At 39.3% G+C, this 12500-nt stretch overlaps 1 protein-coding gene across 3 annotated transcripts in view; it reads right to left on the bottom strand.

Annotated features, from left to right (window-relative positions):
- LOC128704109 (RING finger protein 17) overlaps positions 1-12500 on the bottom strand; it is a 297172-nt gene that overhangs the window by 67581 nt on the left and 217091 nt on the right. For all 3 annotated transcript variants that reach the window (XM_070099113.1, XM_070099112.1, XM_070099114.1), the window contains 5 exons: positions 12350-12500; positions 11012-11131; positions 9969-10203; positions 8381-8556; positions 2550-2651 (listed from right to left, as the gene is read on the bottom strand). The exon at positions 12350-12500 is cut by the window's right edge and continues 51 nt beyond it. In XM_070099113.1, coding sequence (XP_069955214.1) covers positions 2550-2651; positions 8381-8556; positions 9969-10203; positions 11012-11131; positions 12350-12500 — 784 coding nt within the window. The remainder of the gene's footprint in view (positions 1-2549; positions 2652-8380; positions 8557-9968; positions 10204-11011; positions 11132-12349) is intronic.

The following is a 12500-nucleotide window of genomic DNA, read 5'->3' as shown; positions in this document are numbered from 1 at the left end:
TGGCGAAGGTATAAGAGACATCCTACCACCTATAACAGGAACTTGCACATGCAAGCCTGTAGGCATATGGGTGATGTTCAAAAGTGGGCCATTGCTAAATGGGAGGTGGACACTAAAAGAAAGTTAGCATCAGGTAGGGTAGGCTCCAAAACCTGGTGGTCCCTGGTCAAGGACAGACAAGGTTATCTGCCTGATGAACTTATTCCACCTCTAAATGGACAGGATGGGACCACCTCTACTAGTAGTCAAGAGAAGGCGGACCTCTTTGCTAAACACTTTGCTACCAAAATGCAAGTTCCTGATCCAGCAAGGGACCCTCCTTGGCTAGCTGCAAGAACTGTGTCAAAACTGTCAGTGGTGACAATAAGGCAGGAGGAGGTGCATTTCCTTCTTAAATCACTTGACCAGGAAAAGGCTGTGGGCCCAGACAAGTTGAGCCCAAGATTGTTGAGATGATGTGCAGACCAGCTAGCAGCACCTCTAACTCGCATCTTTCAGCACTGCCTAGTACAGTGCAAATGGCCCTCTCCATGGAAAGAGGCAAATGTAGTCCCTGTTCACAAAAAGAAGAGCAGAGCAGAAATCAGCAACTACAGACCAGTGTCACTCCTGTCAATCACTGGTAAGATCCTTGAGACAATAATCTCAAGACAAATGACAGATTTTTTTGACTACCACTCACTACTTTGTGATCGTCAATATGGCTTCAGGAAAGGTTACTCTGCTGCTGATCTGTTGTTAAACCTCTCCACTAAGCGGCACCAGTCACTGGATGAATCCAAAGTCAGCTGTGTGGTAGCACTGGACATTGCTGGCGCTTTCGACCGGGTGTGGCACCAGGGCCTCTTAGCAAAACTTCAAGCACTGGGAATTGCAGGCTCTACGCTATGTCTCCTCAGTGATTACCTTCATGGTAGATCTCTAAGTGTAGTCCTCAATGGAATGGAATCAGCAAGGCATCCTATTGGGGCAAGCGTTCCACAAGGAAGTGTGCTGGGTCCACTGTTATGGAATGTCTACTTCAACGACCTTCTTCATCTCATCCCAGAATCACATGCATATGCAGACGACTGTACACTGACATTCACTTATCCAAGAGAAGAAATGCCAGCTGCTCTAAGCTACATCAATCACCAGCTGAGAGCTATATCAGCTTGGGGAAATAGATGGCAAGTAACATTTGCACCTGAGAAAACGCAAATGATGATCGTCTCTAGGCACCATGATGGCAATGCTGGTGCAGTAGTAAGGATGAATGGGACGATGTTGGCACCTGGAGAAGAAGTTGATATCCTTGGGGTGAAATTTGACTCCAAACTAACCATGAAGAACCATGTTGTAAATCTTGCAAACAAGGCAGCCAGGAAGCTTACAGCACTTCGCCGTATCTCGCATCTGCTTGACAGTAGGGGTTGCAAGATCCTGTACGAGGCACAAGTACGCTCACACCTTGAGTATGCTCCACTTTCTTGGTTTGCCTGCCCCCCCTCTCATCTGCGACTGCTTGACAGAGTAGAGAACAGAGCAAGACGTCTCATCTCTCGCCTGGACCCATCCTGGATAGATCTGTCATTTCAGCAGAGCCTTCAACATAGGAGCGATGTGGGTGGCCTTACTGTTATGTACAAGGCCAATATTGTCAAAATACCACACTTGGATCCACTTCGAGGACAGCATGAAACAAGCTTTTATGCCACAAGACGGGCAGAAAGCAGCAACTTCACTCTGGCTGTACCCTTCTCCAGAACATCACTCCATCTGAGATCATACATACCCAGGATGACTCGAGTATGGAACACATTCGTACAGCATAATGATGTCAACGAGATAACATCAGTTGATCAAATGAAAATGCTGGCCCACAGATGGCTCCAACTTCATCCTGTTCCCTACTTGTATGTCTCATAACAATAAAAATGCTTTCAAATGAGCTGATGTAGGTAACAGCTCTTAGCTTGCCAATAAAGTTAGGAATCCTTAACCTGTAAATAGCTGTCAATAAAGCTAGGGATCCTTAACCTTGTCAAACCCTGTGTAAAAAAAAAAAAAAAAAAAAAAAAAAAAAAAGAAAAAAAAAAAAAGAGAGAGAGAAAGAGAAAGAGAGAAAGAGAGAGAGAGAGAGAGAGAGAGAGAGAGAGAGAGAGAGAGAGAGAGAGAGAGAGAGAAAGAGAGAGAGAAAGAGAGAGAGAAAGAGAGAAAGAGAGAGAAAGAAAGAGAGAAAGAGAGAAAGAGAGAGAAAGAGAGAGAAAGAGAAAGAGAGAAAGAGAGAAAGAGAAAGAGAGAAAGAGAGAAAGAAAGAAAGAGAAAGAAAGAGAAAGAAAGAAAGAGAAAGAAAGAGAAAGAAAGAAAGAGAAAGAAAGAGAAAGAAAGATAGAGAAAGAAAGAGAAAGAAAGAAAGAGAAAGAAAGAGAGAAAGAGAGAAAGAAAGAGAGAGAAACTTTGATTTTTCTGTTGAAGTGTAATAGCCCTTTTTTTTTACATAAAATACGTTACTGCTCACTCAATAATACATGACCAATAGGTATAAAAACTGCTTGCAAAAATTTTACCTCAAGATCCCTGAACTCACACACAGAGGTCATCTGCTCAACAACAGAGTCTGTCCAGTGGTCACCAACTGGGATGACGTCACACAAGCTGCATGTAATAGCCTGCAAATTAAATTATGGTGAACTACTGAAAAATGCACAAATAGCTGGAGATAATACTTGTGCATTTTTCTTGTAAATTATCATGGAGATTTCTTCAGCATTACATGGAGAATTTTGAAGAGATTATAAGAGTCAAGTTAAAGGGTTGGGGGTATATGAAGAAAGCAGGATATTAATGACTGTAGATAATGCAGAGCAGAGTGAAATAAAATGCGAATGTAAATTTTTTTTTAACAAGTCGGCTGTCTCTCACCGAGGCAGGGTGACCCAAAAAGAAAGAAAATCCCCAAAGAAATACTTTCATCATCATTCAATACTTTCACCTCACTCACACATAATCACTGTTTTTGCAGAGGTGCTCAGAATACAACAGTTTAGAAGTATATATGTATAAAGATACACAACATATCCTTCCAAATTGCCAATATATCAAACTCCTACTTTAGAGTGCAGGCATTGTACTTCCCATTTCCAGGACACAAGTTCGGCTATATAAAATAACTAGTTTCCCTGAATCCATTCACTAAATATTACCCTGCTCACACTCCAACAGCTTGTCAGGTCCCAAATACCATTCGTCTCCATTCACTCCTATCTAACACGCTCATGCACGCTTGCTGGAAATCCAAGCCCCTCACCCACACAACCTCCTTTACCCCCTCCCTCCTACCCTTTTGAGGACGACCCCTATCCCGCCTTCCTTCCCCTACAGATTTATACGCTCTCCATGTCATTCTACTTCGATCCATTCTCTCTAAATGACCAAACCACCTCAACAACCCCTCTTCTGCCCTCTGACTAATACTTTTATTAACTCCACACCTTCTCCTAATTTCCACACTCCGAATTTCCTGCATAATATTTACACCACACATTACCCTTAGACAGGACATCTCCACTGCCTCCTCACTGCAGCATTTACAACCAAAGCTTCATACCCATATAAGAGTGTTGGTACCACTATACTTTCATACATTCCCTTCTTTGCCTCCATAGATAACGTTCTTTGTCTCCACATATACCTCAACACACCACTCACCTTTTTTCCCTCATAAATTCTATGATTAACCTCATCCTTCAAAAATTCATCCGCTGATACATCAACTCCCAAATATCTGAAAACATTCACTTCTTCCATATTCATCCTCCCCAATTTGATAGCCAATTTTTCTTTATCTAAATCATTTGAAACCCTCATCACCTTACTCTTTTCTATATTCACTTTCAACTTTCTACCTTTACACACACACTCAAATTCGTCCACTAACCTCTGCAATTTTTCTTTAGAATCACCCGTAAGCACAGTATCATCAGCAAAAAGTAATTGTGTCACTTCCCATTTTGTATTTAATTCCCCATAATTTAATCCCACCCCTCTCCCGAACACCCTAGCATTTACTTCTTTTACAACCCCATCTATAAATATATTAAACAACCATGGTGACATTATACGTCCCTGTCTAAGACCTACTTTTACCGGGAAGTAGTCTCCCTGTCTTCTACACACCCTAACCTGAGCCTCACTATCCTCATAAAAACTCTTTACAGCATTTAGTAACTTACCACCTATTCCATATACTTGCAACATCTGCTACATTGCTCCCCAATCCACTCTATCATATGCCTTTTCTAAATCCATAAATGCAATAAAAACTTCCCTACCTTTATCTAAATACTGTTCACATATATGCTTCAATGTAAACACCTGATCTACACATCCCCTACCCACTCTAAAACCTCCTTGCTCATCCACAATCCTACATTCTGTCTTACCTCTAATTCTTTCAATAATAACCGTACTGTACACTTTTCCTGGTATACTCAGTAAACTAATTCCTGAGATTAAGACACATGTGCAACATCTGGGTATCTTTATTGTAGACGTTTCGCCATCCAGTGGCTTTATCAATACAAATTCTAGGACATAACTTGAAGACAGTAGAACTATGTACAGAAGATGAGGTAAACAGTCCCTCAACCTCATCTTCTGTACATAGTTCTACTGTCTTCAAGTTATGTCCTAGAATTTGTATTGATAAAGCCACTGGATGGCGAAACGTCTACAATAAAGATACCCAGATGTTGCACATGTGTCTTAATCTCATCTTGTCGGTATTATATACCATTCGTACACAAACTAATTCCTCTATAATTTTTACAATCTGTTTTGTCCCCCTTCCTTTTATATACAGGGACTATACATGCTCCCTGCCAATCCCTAGGTACCTTCCCCTCTTTCATACATTTATTAAACAAAAATACCAACCACTCCAACACTATATCCCCCCCCTGCTTTTAACATTTCTGTCATGATCCCATCAGTTCCAGCTGCTTTACCCCCTTTCATTCCACGTAATGCCTCACGAACCTCCCCCACACTTACATCCTGCTCTTCTTCACTCCTAAAAGACAGTATACCTCCCTGGCCAGTGCATGAAATTACCGCATCCCTTTCTTCGTCGACATTTAAAAGTTCCTCAAAGTATTCTCGCCATCTACCCAATACAGTGGTCCCTCAATAATTGTCCGGCTCGATAGTCGTCCTTTTCGGAAACTGTCGCATTATTTTCGTCCAAACATTGGCTTGCAAATGGTCGGTTGATTCGCTAATCATCCTTCGTCCGAGACGCGTACTAATGCTCTGAGCCGCCTAGGCCTCCCTTCTCAGCCAGTGTGCCACTGTTTACCAGTGAGCAATGGACCCCTCACTTGTTCATAAAAAATATTTCATAATATTCCATTCATTTTAGTGCTTGCAAGTGCTAAATAAGCTACCATGGCTCCAAAGAAAGCTCCTAGTGCCAAGCCTTTGGTAAAGAAAGTGAGAAATACGATTGAATTTAAGAAAAACATTTTTTTTTTTTTTTATCACACTGGCCGATTCCCACCAAGGCAGGGTGGCCCGAAAAAGAAAAACTTTCACCATCATTCACTCCATCACTGTCTTGCCAGAAGGGTGCTTTACACTACAGTTTTTAAACTGCAACACTAACACCCCTCTTTAAGAGTGCAGGCACTGTACTTCCCATCTCCAGGACTCAAGTCCGGCCTGCCTGTTTCCCTGAACCCCTTCATAAATGTTACTTTGCTCACACTCCAACAGCACGTCAAGTATTAAAAACCATTTGTCTCCATTCACTCCTATCAAACACGCTCACGCATGCCTGCTGGAAGTCCAAGCCCCTCGCACACAAAACCTCCTTTACCCCCTCCCTCCAACCTTTCCTAGGCCGACCCCTACCCCGCCTTCCTTCCACTACAGACTGATACACTCTTGAAGTCACTCTGTTTCGCTCCATTCTCTCTACATGTCCGAACCACCTCAACAACCCTTCTTCAGCCCTCTGGACAACAGTTTTGGTAATCCCGCACCTCCTCCTAACTTCCAAACTACGAATTCCCTGCATTATATTCACACCACACATTGCCCTCAGACATGACATCTCCACTGCCTCCAGCCTTCTCCTCGCTGCAACATTCATCACCCATGCTTCACACCCATATAAGAGCGTTGGTAAAACTATACTCTCATACATTCCCCTCTTTGCCTCCAAGGACAAAGTTCTTTGTCTCCACATACTCCTAAGTGCACCACTCACCCTTTTCCCCTCATCAATTCTATGATTCACCTCATCTTTCAAAGACCCATCCGCTGACACGTCCACTCCCAAATGTCTGAATACATTCACCTCCTCCATACTCTCTCCCTCCAATCTGATATCCAATCCTTCATCACCTAATCTTTTTGTTATCCTTATAACCTTACTCTTTCCTGTATTCACTTTTAATTTTCTTCTTTTGCACACCCTACCAAATTCATCCACCGATCTCTGCAACTTCTCTTCAGAATCTCCCAAGAGCACAGTGTCATCAGCAAAGAGCAACTGTGACAACTCCCACATCATTGAACAATATGAAAGTAGCATACGTGTGACCGAACTGGCCAGGATGTATAACAAATCCTGTACAACCATATCTTCCATCATGGCCAAGAAAAAGGAAATCAAGGAAGCTGTTGTTGCAAAGGGGGCCAATATGCTGACAAAAATGAGATCACCAGTACTCGAAGATGTTGAGAAGTTATTATTGGTGTGGATAAATGAGAAACAATTAGCAGGAGATACTCTTATGATGTCGATTATTTGTGAAAAGGCTAGGCAGTTGCATGACGATCTGATAAAGAAATTGCCTGCAATGAGTACTGATAATTGTGAATTTAAGGCCAGCAAAGGTTGGTTTGAGAGATTTAAGAAGTACTTTCACACTTGGTTCAAAACTCCCCACTCATTCACTCAACATTTCCCAAAATCTCTCTCTCTCGTCTACACTTCTCTCTTCTCCAGGTGCATATATGCTTACTATAACCCACTTTTCACATCCAACCTTTATTTTACTCCACATAATCCTTGAATTAATACTTTTATACTCACTATTTTCCTGCCATAGCTTATCCTTCAACATTATTGCTACTACTCCTTTAGCTCTAACTCTATTTGAAACCCCTGACCTAATCCCATTTATTCCTCTCCACTGAAACTCTCCCACCCCCCTCAGCTTTGTTTCACCTAAAGCCAGGACATCCAGCTGCTTCTCATTCATAACATCCACAATCATCTCTTTCTTATCATTCGCACAACATCCACGCACATTCAGACATCCCACTTTGAAAATTTTCTTCTTATTCTTCTTAGTAATTATTACAGGAAAAGGGGTTACTAGCCCATTGTTCCCGGCATTTTAGTTGACTTTTACAACACGCATGGCTTACGGAGGAAAGATTCTTATTCCACTTCCCCATGGATATAAAAGGAAAAGTAATAAGAAACAAGAACTATTAAGATAAAATCAAAGAAAACTCAGATGCGTGTGTATAGATAAATGTATACATGTATGTGTAGTGTGACCTAAGTGTAAGTAGAAGTAGCAAGACATACCTGTAATCTTGCATATTTATGGGACAGACAAAAGACACCAGCAATCCTACTATCATCTAAAACAATTGCAGGCTTTAGTTTTACACTCACTTGGCAGGACGGTAGTACCTCCCTGGGTGGTTGCTGTCTACCAACCTGTTAGCTTAAAAAAATAATATATTCCCTTACATGACAAGTATATTACAGCCTCTCCTCACTTAACAATGGAGTTCCATTCCTAAGACCACGTCGGTAAACAAAGTTGTCACTAACTGAAGAGCATACCATAGTGGTAGTGGGTTTGTGTCAACCATCTCTGATATTGTTTTAATGTCACCTTTGCACCATTTATAACATTTTTAGTATATCTTTAAATATTTATACAGAAGAGTACTAAATACGGTGCTCTTCACACCAACTCCAAGGCTGAGGGACTGATTACCTCATCTTTTGTATATAGTTCTACTGTCTTCAAATTATGTCCTAGAATCTGTATTGATAAAGCCAACGGATGCCAAATGTCTATAATAAAGACACCCAGATGTTTGCACATGTGTCTAAATTTTCATCAAATATTGTAATAAACAGAATTGAGGAAATCAGCTCTAATATGCATTATTTAAGCATGCATGCTGGTAATAGAGTCCGTCATAAGTCCGAGTCATTGGTAAACAAGTATGTCGCTAAGTGAGGAGAGGCTATACTTATTACTCATCGACTATCATCGTAGTCAAAACTAATTCTTAAAGGCTGAAGAACCTTGATTGAATCTCTCTCATTGAAAATAATCTTTTGATAAATTAATGGAATAAATACCTGGGCTGGCAATTTTAAAAACTTATCCATTATCTTGAAAATCTGCTTGTACCACATCCTTTCCTCATTACCAAAATCTACATACTGGACATCCACTTGGCATTTTCCAGGCAGGTCCTGAATTCTGGCTCTATACCACTTGCCATCCCCAGAATACCTAGCAACACAAGGCATACCTGCAAAATATATTTGGAAAATCAATCATTTTATACATTATTCTATACAGTAGCTTTATTTTTTCATGGACTGCAAAGAATTGAGCTGGAGGCATGAATTTACAAGCCTGCCACTCTATTGACCATGCTAATATGACCCTCAACTGTTTATTACAGTTTTTCAGTTACAGTAATAGCAACTGGAATAAAGAGCATTGGCACTGGCATTGTTCTGGCAACATCTCTCTCCAAAACCTTGAATTCAAAGGTCACAGTTAGTGGCTGCTACTAACATTTTCCATTACAGTATGTGACAGGTCCTTCTTACTGAACTTCCCTTTGGCATGGTTGGTAGAGCAGCAGACTTGTAAATTTACACCTCTAGTTCAATGTCTTGCAACCCATGAAAAAATTATAAATGTTTATTAAAAATTTTTGGTTACTTAATTTATAAACAATACTATATATAAATAAATTTGTGGTGGTTTGGACATGTATTTAGAATGGAAAGGTAAATGTTGACAATGATGGGGCTTTGAATTTTAGGGGCTTGAACATCAAGCAGGCTTTTGTGATAATGTTAAATATGAGTGAATGGAGAGAAATGGTTTTTAATGGACATGCTTATGGAGAGTGAGCAAGATAACTTTCATGAAGGATTCAGAGAAACCAGTTAGCTGTACGTGAGTCATGGAGGTGGGAAGGCCAGTGCTTCCATTCTGAAGGAGTTTGCAGTTGGAAGGTGATCTGACTGTGATGTTACTGCACCTCTGGCAAATGAACAAATGATGGTGAATGTGTTGACTTCTTAAGAGTCACCCTGTCTTGGCAGGAGACAACCATTAAGTTATAAGAAACTTTTGTAAGCTAGTAATATAAATTTTTTACATATACATATATAGTTTATTAGTAACTCTTTCTCCTGTATGAGTTACTAAATGTAAAATAATAAAAAAAAATTTTAATTTCTTTTTCAGGACACCCAGCCTTGGTGAGAGACAGCCAAAGTGTTAAAGTAACATATAATGGCCAATAATGACCAGGACTTGTACCACCTACATCTACATAATAAATGCCTGTGACTTTGTAGTTACTTGTCTTGATAGTGTATTGTGACTACGCTTTTTCCAGCCAAGAAGCACTGTTTATATTCAAAAAAAAAAAAAAAAAAAAAAAAAAAAAAAAAAAAAAAAAAAAAAAAAAAAAAAAAAAATAAAATAAAAAAAAAAATAAAAAAAAAGAATCAAGACAGTAAGATAGGTAGTGGTGTAACTGAAGTAAAAGGTAGCATAGAGGTCCAAATCTTGATTGAGGGACAAAACTGATGTGGTTTTTCTTTCGGTTCATCAGAACAAATTTCCAGAGAGGTTATTATAAATAGGAAATGGCAAACTTTAATACTAATTTCATACAAAAATAGTAAAATACAGTACCTATTTTAGGTGCATAAATGCACCAATCCAGGGTTGCACTAACTTTAGGAGAATTGTAATGTTTCTGCAATGCTGACATTAAGCCATTAAGATCCCAAGCTGTAGATTCAAGCTGCAGAGAGAATCTATGTGGAGATACCACATTTGAAAGCACTACTGGGGTACTATCTTTGCCAAATGGGACCTCAATACAGAAATAACACTGTTGATAAGCAGCTACATGATTCTTTTCGTACTGGAATAAAATAAAGACTGGTTTAAATACAATGCATATTTTGATTGCAATCATGTAGCAGGTATGGAAGACTTAATAATTGTCCTAAATATAAAATTTAGAAAAAATACAAAAATGTCTGTGGAAGGTTTGATGAATCACTAAGAATGGTACCCTCTCATAATACAACAATAACACTTATATTGGATAAAATCTTGATAGGGCCCATTTGTGGGTGAAATGTTATACCAGTCAATACTTTGCTGCATTAAGTGTCTATTGACCACCTACCACTGGATTCTCCTGATTTTATCTCAGGTTTCCTTATATCTTCACTTTGTATTTCACTTGCTTATCAGTTTTGACAGCGGTCTGCTAACAGAGCACTAATCTTAACATCCAGAGGAGGTACAGCTGACACAAGGTTACGGCAGTCTCTGATTCATTAAAGGTTCCACAGAAATTTGTTTTTATCCTTCAAAACACTGTATTGTACTCAAGGAATTAACAGCAGAGATAGCACTTTACTGGAAGGTAGGGAATTAAAGTACCAAGGAACTTCAAAAATAAAAAAAACTCAATGTGTTAAACTGGGTAATTAAAAAATGTTATGCTTGAAAGACTCTTATTTTCCTACTCACCAGAAGTTAGTAACATACTCCTTAACTTCGAATTCTTTTATATTATTTATTACCATTACCACAAGTTTTCCTTTTGGTTTCTTCTGTATGTTGACTGGAATATTATCAAAGATTTTCTCTTTTATATTTCCACTAATGTGCACACCAAAGTAAAATCATGTTTAAAAGCTACTTAACCCAATACTTGCCATGTCTTTTGGTGATTTATTAATATAGACAGCATACTCCAAGAAGATAAGAACTTCCCTAATAGAAAGTGGCAGATCATTAGTAATTCCAGATGTCTTCCAAGGTCGTCGTAACTCAACCTGAAAATTATTAAAAAAAAAAAAAAATAGTAGCAGCAGATTGTTAATATAAAAAAATTGATATTTACCTATACAGTATTCACCTTGCAACATGTGCCACTTCCTGTGATTATGCACTGTGCCATAGCAACAATTCAAAATACTGGTCAGTGTAAATAGCACAGGAAGGAAGAAAGAAAAGAAGAAGAAAAAGTAAGGATGTGTAAATAGTTATAAGATGAACAACATCTCTAGGTAGTAGGTTGGTAGACAACTGTCTAGGGAGGTACTACTGTCCTGCCAGGTTATTGTAAAATGAAGCCTGTAATTGTTTTACATGATGGTAGGATTGCTGGTGTCTTTTTTTTGTCTATAAACATGCAAGATTTCAGGAACATCTTGCTACTTCTAATTACACTTAGGTCTCATTAAACATACTTTTTTTTTAACACGTCGGTCATTTCCCACCAAGGCAGGGTGACCCAAAAAGAATAAAACTCAAAAAGAAGAAAAAACTTTCACCATCACTCATACATATTCACTGTCTTTGCAGTGGCACTCAATTATGACAGTTTAGATGTCCCTCCAAATGGCCAATATCCCAAGCCCTTCTTTTAAAGTGCAGGCATTGTATTTCCCATTTCCAGGACTCAAGTCTGGCTAACCAGTTTCCTTGAATCCCTTGATAAAATATTTCCCTGCTCATACTCCAACAGCTCGTCAGATTCCAAAAACCATTCGCCTCCATTCACTCCTATCTAACACACTCACACATGCCAGCTGCATTACTCATTACTTAAAAGATTTTTGTGCTTAACTTATAGTGAGTGATGATTATATTTACTGTAGGAAGCCTGAATAAATGAAGAATAGGTATAAGTGAAAACTGTTGATGGCAGTGAGGGGACTTGAGCTAGAGTTCGTCACGGCCACGCTAGCTGGAGATTCGTCTGCAAAAACTTGCATTTGTGGTCACAGTGGTGCCTATGCTAACCTTCCTATGGTGTAGAAATATACCTAGTTGGACGAATCTTATTGTGGCTAGCTGGTCCAGTGGCTAACGCGACGGTCTGGAGTTTTGAGACTCTCTGACCGCAGGTTCAAATCCCGTCCGTGGTACGATAAGTGAAAACTCTTGTATTAGTAAAATGCTGTTAAGTGGGGCCCCTCCTGTACAATTTTTACATTAGATAACACTTTTTTATACTGAAAAGGTATTTAACAGTCTACATCACTTACATTACATTTGATGGAATTATTCCCTTTTTCATATTCCATAATAAATAATTGCAATGTAACATTTGTTATTAATTCAGCAAATACTTTAACAGCTTCAGTATCCCATATCTCGCCTCTTGATGGCTTGATCTCCCACAGACCACAAGGAAGA

This window comes from Cherax quadricarinatus, chromosome 66 (genome assembly GCF_038502225.1).
Source record: "Cherax quadricarinatus isolate ZL_2023a chromosome 66, ASM3850222v1, whole genome shotgun sequence".
Classification (NCBI taxonomy): domain Eukaryota; kingdom Metazoa; phylum Arthropoda; class Malacostraca; order Decapoda; family Parastacidae; genus Cherax; species Cherax quadricarinatus.
The sequence above is the reverse complement of the archived record's forward strand: the minus strand, read 5'-3'. Positions and strand labels throughout refer to the sequence as shown.